General features: G+C 54.5%; 1 protein-coding gene across 1 annotated transcript in view; it reads left to right on the forward strand.

The window, feature by feature from the left end:
* Positions 1 to 5,895, forward strand: part of RBM33 (RNA binding motif protein 33) — a gene marked incomplete at its 5' end in the record, with an annotated part of 106,573 nt that extends 100,678 nt beyond the window's left edge. The window contains 2 exons of the mRNA XM_014586032.1: positions 4,432 to 4,520; positions 4,763 to 5,895. Coding sequence (XP_014441518.1) covers positions 4,432 to 4,520; positions 4,763 to 4,811 — 138 coding nt within the window. The remainder of the gene's footprint in view (positions 1 to 4,431; positions 4,521 to 4,762) is intronic.
* Between the last annotated feature and the right edge of the window lie 7 nt (positions 5,896 to 5,902).

A 5,902-nucleotide genomic window follows, 5' to 3' on the forward strand; every position in this document is an offset into this window, starting at 1 on the left:
CGTGCAGCCGCTGCAGCGGTCACCTCTGTTGCAGTCCTCCTTCGCGAACACGTGCAGCCGCTGCAGCGGTCACCTCTGTTGAAGCCCTCCTTCGTGGGAGAGACGCCCGCCGTCTACATCTGGTAGCGGAGCCCTTATTTCGAAGCCCTCCTTCGCGAACACGTGCAGCCGCTGCATCTGGTAGCGGAGCCCTTATTTCGAAGCTTGCAGACTCCTAGTTAAAAATTTTGTGTTTTTGTTTTTAAACTATAATTTAATTTAATTTATTTATTTTATTTTGATCAGGGAGAGACAGAATGAACGAGAGGGAGAGAGAGTGAGAAAGCAAGCCTCCAGGTCCAGGACTTGAACCGCAGTCGGCCATGTGGGAGTCCAGCATCCTTAACCACCAAGCCACCTGCCAGCCCCTCTTAGTTAAAATTTTAAGAAAGAAATAGTCCAGATTACCCCTTGAAACTCTCCATTACCCTAGAGCCCACAGATGCACATACACATTTTTTCGTTCTATCAAAGTACTTGCTGTATGTGTAATGAATGATTTTTTTAATTTTAAAACATTTAGCCTTCATGTCTTTTATTCCCTGAAGTAGACTCACATGCAGACAAATGTGGGTAATTTGTAAACAAGGCAGTAACTTGGACTGTATTTTCATCTCAGAATTTTAGAACTGGCTCAATCCAGTGCTTGAGAATCTCCGCTGAGCTGGCTGGAATAAATGAAAACAAATAAACAGAACCCCGGCTCTCTGCCCACGAGGTTCTCCGCAGCTCCCCGGCCCTGCAGGTGGCCTGCAAGGAAGCCCCTGTGTTCCAGTTTCTGCAGTCCCTGCCAGGTCTCAAGCACGGTGCTCCTGGCCACCACACTTACCTTGTAGCCCATGGCAGGATCCGTGTCTGGGCAGAGCACCATGGAGACCAAGGAGCCAGGGAGCTGTGAGGTCTCTGAACAGTTCAGAGTATTCTTTCAGGAATGCACACTGCCTCTTGGTTCCTGGGTGGCTTTGGGATAGTTTCAGTCTGGGGTTGGTACAAGTCGCCAATACGTAACATGCTCGAGATTTCCACTTAGTACGGAGCTTTCCTAAAAATGAGGGGTGGGTCAGAGCCCTTCCCAAACTGTGCCTGCTACTGAGGTTCCATTATGACCGCCTTGGTTACTGCATTCTCAGAGGGGCAAGGTCAGCTCGACACCCAGCTGCCGCCTACGTGGTTCCAGTGTGCTGTCAGCCCGCAGGGCACAGTGTCAGTGTCAGTGTGGGCTGCCAGGGTGTTTCTAAGCAGTCGAGCACTGTGGGATGAAGTAGGGGACAAGTTTGACACTAGAGAATTTTATTTACTCTTTGTTTTTGCTTTTTTTCTGTTCTTGCCATAGAGTGTATCCACTCGCACGAGAGAGCCAGCGAAAGGGAGAGCCACCCCCTGGGGGTGATAGGTACATTACAGTCCCTTCTCTTCCATTCTCCTCTCTGGATTTTGGATATGTATACACTGGCGTGATTTCCAAGTCTGGGTCTCGAGTAGCAGGTAGCCATGTGGGAGTCTAGTGTCTTAACCAGCGTGCCACCTGCCGGTCTCTTACGAGAGGATTTTAGATGCATTGAAACGTGCACATTCTAATCTGAGACTCAAAACAAGAGATTGGTCATTTGGGGTCAAGTAGCAGGGTGGTGGTGCGTCCAGGCTTCAGAAAGTCAGAGGCTGGTGTGTTGGTCGTGAGAGCAAGTGCCTGGTGTGGGGTCCTGTGCGCGGCCCTGTGTCAGCGGCTGCTGGGTGTTCTGTGCTTCCCTGTGGGCCGAAGAGAAGCACCGTTTTCCCCACATGTGACCTGCTGGCTGTGGGCTTGGCTTCCTCTTTGGAAACTTGATCGTTTTCCTGAGTGTTCTCGAATATGGTGCGATTTTCAGGATCCATGTCCGAAGAACAGGTGCTGCTGGCTCCTCCATGAGTGAGGCTCAGCAGCTGGCTAGCGTGCAAGCTGTTTGGAGGAGAGTTTCTGGGTCCCCCTGGGCCACTGTGTAGACACCACCGGGGCTCACCGGCCACCCTACGGACAGGGAGCCCACCTCACTCCTGCAGGCCCCAGCCTGTGGGGCATTTTTGTGCAGGGTTCGTGGGTGATTTTGTAAGCATTGCATTCATGAAATGCGGTTTCCTAATGAGAAATGATACCGACACAGAGTTTAGAGACTTCCATAACGAGTCTTCATCATGGTTGAGGGTTATGCTGTCAAGGGCAGTGCCACGTGACCCAGGGCTTCAGGGGCACCCGCCTGCTCTGAGGAAAGGGGATGTGCATGTTTTGGAGTAGTTGTTTTTCCTTACAGGGATCGGATCAGAGGAACACGACGGGTCTGTGTGTGCACTGGGAGGTGGTGCCACCTAGTGTTCACTGGTGTCATGGCATGTCCTGGTGGTCCAGTGGTTAGACCAGGAGGAAGCCCAATTATCTGGCCTTCTAGTTATAGAAAACTGTAGTAACTGCATGCTCACTGTCCTGTAAAGCTCCTTTGATCTGAGAATTTTCTTCAGCATAGCAGTGGTCACGTGGCAGCCAGTGGTGCTCCGGGTTAGAATGTCCGCCCCTTCCCCTGTGCTCACAAGCCTCTCTCCTCTTTAGGAATCGGGGTCAGTGACGATTTCCTGTAGGCTCATTATTACAGAGTACGGAGAACTGACCAGGCCTGTGGAAAGGTCCTGACCAGAGGCAGAGGTGACATAACAGTGTAGCAGCAGGGTGTCACAGAGTTCAGGCGAGGATGAGCTCAGGAAGACTGAGAACCCTGTGGGAGTAGTAACCTTGCTACCAGACGGACCGGAGAGGAGACCACAGGCTGTGGGCTACAGGAAGGGGCGTGATCTCTGTTGTCACCTGAGGCTCAGACCACGATAATGTGGATGTGAAAGAAAGCCCAGACGTTGGCGTTTTTCAGGGAGAAGGACAGGATTGGTATCCAGAACAACCCAGTGCTCCGGGATGAGATGCAGGGGAGCCTGCAGGGGAGCCGTGCAGGAATCCTGGCCGATGCGCTGAGTCAGCAGGACCAGAGCCTGGGGCAGACTTCTGTCACCGCACTGGGCCACCGTGGGGTGCCTGAGGGTCTCCCCCAGCATAAGTTCCTGTAGTTAGCCTTGGGTGAGAGCTCCCTGACCAAGCCCTGGGCAAGGGCTGGCTGGGCCCACAGAGGTTGGGGGCAGAGTGCTGCCAGCCCTGCCTTGCACCAAGGGGTGATGGGTGTGCCTCCCTTCTGGGAGGGCAAGGTGGGCTGGGGCGGGGCGGGGCCCAGGAATTTGCTTTTATAATGATAAAAGTTGGGCTTTTGGGCTTTTTTTAAGAGAGATTTTTTGCTATAGGGTGTGTTGCGCTCCTCAGAGATGCAGAAAGAGACAGACAGAAAGTGAGAACTCACCCCTGGGGGCATGGCCACCCCACAATCCCTTCTCTTCCATTCTCCTCTCAGGATTTTGGGCACGTATGCCCACGCGCCCAGTGTGAATTTTAAGCCGCCAGTCCAGGACTCAAACCGTGGTCAACTACGTGGGAGTCCAGTGGCGTAACTATTATGCTGGTCCCTATTGGGCGTATTTTAAGCAGCTCCACTGTGTTAAAAACAACTTATATAATTTCTTGACATTAGAGATAATTCTTTAAGGTCCTAAAAATGGGTGGCTAGAGAGAGAAGAGGCATTCGATTGATTAAGACTGCAGAATCATTTTAGAATTCCCGTTAACACCTGCATTATCTATACACACATGCATGTGCACGTGCACCACACCTGTGTATACACACACAACCACGCATGCACAGACGTCTCCTAGAAAGATGCCTCGGCGTGTAGGCTGTGGCCGTGTGGTGCTGACACCGCCTCAGCTGTTGGCCAGTGGCCCTGCACTCACCCGTGAGCCACTGCCCACCATAGGGCCTGGGTCCCTTCACTGCACAGCAGCTCCTCGGGCATGACAGGGACTGTTCTTAACAAAGATGGGGGACTCCTGTAAAACATCACCAGACAGGGCCCAGCTGTGAGCCACTGCACCATGGTGCTTCCCCATGGGGTATTGTCGGGCCAGAATTCTGGGCCGGCCGTGTAGTGGGGCAGGCACACATCCCATGATCTGGTGGGAGGCCCTGTGGAGGGCGATGCCCTGTCTCTGTCACTTGCTCTCATGAAAGAAAGAAAAAGAAAATGCCAAAACCACCTGACACGCAGTCGTGAAGAGGGGTGGTACCTGTGCCCAGCGAAGGTCTGGGCCACGGTGTGCCGATGACAGCGGTCATAGCTCCCGGCCTGAAGATGTAACCCTCCGGAGAGTGGCTCAGGAGGCAGTGCCGGGGCATTTCGTGGCATAGCGGGGAGTGTAAAAGTGCGTACTCATGTCTGTTGCAGCAGTTTACAATGCAGTACTAGAATGCTTCTGTTTTCTTCCTCTAGAGTTTACAGATGCTTCCGCAGCAACGGAAAGCCATAGCTAAGTTCAAGGAGCCCGCCCACGCGCTTGCATTTCAGCAGAAGTTCCACAGGTAGGCCTGCATTGTGTGCTTCCGGGGATAGGGTGGAGGGGGAGACAGGCCTGGCCCTCCCCTTTAACCGTGCCTGTGCTGGGGCTTGAGGGAGCAGACAGCATGTCCTCGCCCCAGGGGGCAGGCTGCCCTCGGAAGTCCCCTGTGCTTCCTGGGCCGGGCCGCCCACTGGGTAGGCCCTTGCCCGCGGGTGGCCTTGCTCCCTGTGCAGGCCAGTGCTGAGGTCTCTTGTGTCCCCACAGGCACATGGTAGACCTGTCCCACATCAACGTGGCCCTGATCGTGGAGTGAGCCCTGCAGCAGCCGACCTGAGCCGTCACTGCGGATCTCCCCTGGCGCTGCCGGCGCAGAGTGCTCGGGAGCCGGGCGGTCCGGCTGTGCCTGACTGTCGTCCGGAGGTCCTGCCAGCCGCAGGGTGGGTCCCAGGAGAGCCGGACTCGCAGGACGCGGCACTGTGGAGTCGGTGTTGGGTGGCCTCACGTTCTGCTGTCACCACAGAGAACTCCAGCTGTTCGTCGTCTTTTGTTTCGAAGTGCTCACGATGCATGTAGACCTTGTTCCTCATGGTCCGACTGGTCGGTCACAGCGACTTAGATTCAGGAAAGAACGTTACGTCACAAACTAAGTATCTCCCACAGCAAAGAATATCTGATAATGGTTGCACTTATCTTCAGTGCAGGCTAGAGAGAGTTTTCTCAACCAAGCTTAACTCGAGGCGTCCTCTCAGAAAGCCTGCAAAAGGCTCTTGTAAAAACGTAGATCGAATGTGGGTGTTTACCGATTGACGTTTGCATATCCTGGGCAGCCAGGGTATGGGGTGGGGAGTGGTGCCGATCCAAGTGGCAGATTCTGCCTCTCATAACATTTGCATAGCGCCAGTGGGGTGTTCCTAGTTCTAGGGTGCACGGCCCCCCTCCCACATTTCCCCAGTGAGGTACAGGCGCCACAGAGACACCTCACACCTCCTCGTCTCCGAGGAGGCACCTGTGCTCCTCCGTCCGGGCTGCCTTTGTGGCACACGAGACTGAGGAGCAGCTGGAAGGTGCACAGACCTGCTGGCCTTCTCTCCTCGGTCGCAGCCCAAGGTGGCGTGTTGGGGCACGTGCTCTGTGATTTAGAATGCTCTTTGGAACCCGGTTATCATGCTTTGATTGACGTTTTTTCCTTGAGGCTTTTGAGCAGGGGCTGTACTGTCCTTCACGGACCCAGGAGCCTGGTGGTGGCTTCTACGGCGTGTCCTTCTCCACGACCTGTGGGGAGAGCAGTGGCGTCTAGCAGGATGACGTAGCCGCAGGCAGTGTGTCCGTGCCATTGCTCGGCCGCGCGTGGTGCCGGTCCCGCTCCTGGGGTGAGCTTCCTCTCCGTAGCACAGCCTGTAGGGG

The sequence above is a fragment of the Tupaia chinensis genome, unplaced genomic scaffold (assembly GCF_000334495.1).
Source record: "Tupaia chinensis unplaced genomic scaffold, TupChi_1.0 Scaffold000110_1, whole genome shotgun sequence".
Classification (NCBI taxonomy): Eukaryota; Metazoa; Chordata; class Mammalia; order Scandentia; family Tupaiidae; genus Tupaia; species Tupaia belangeri.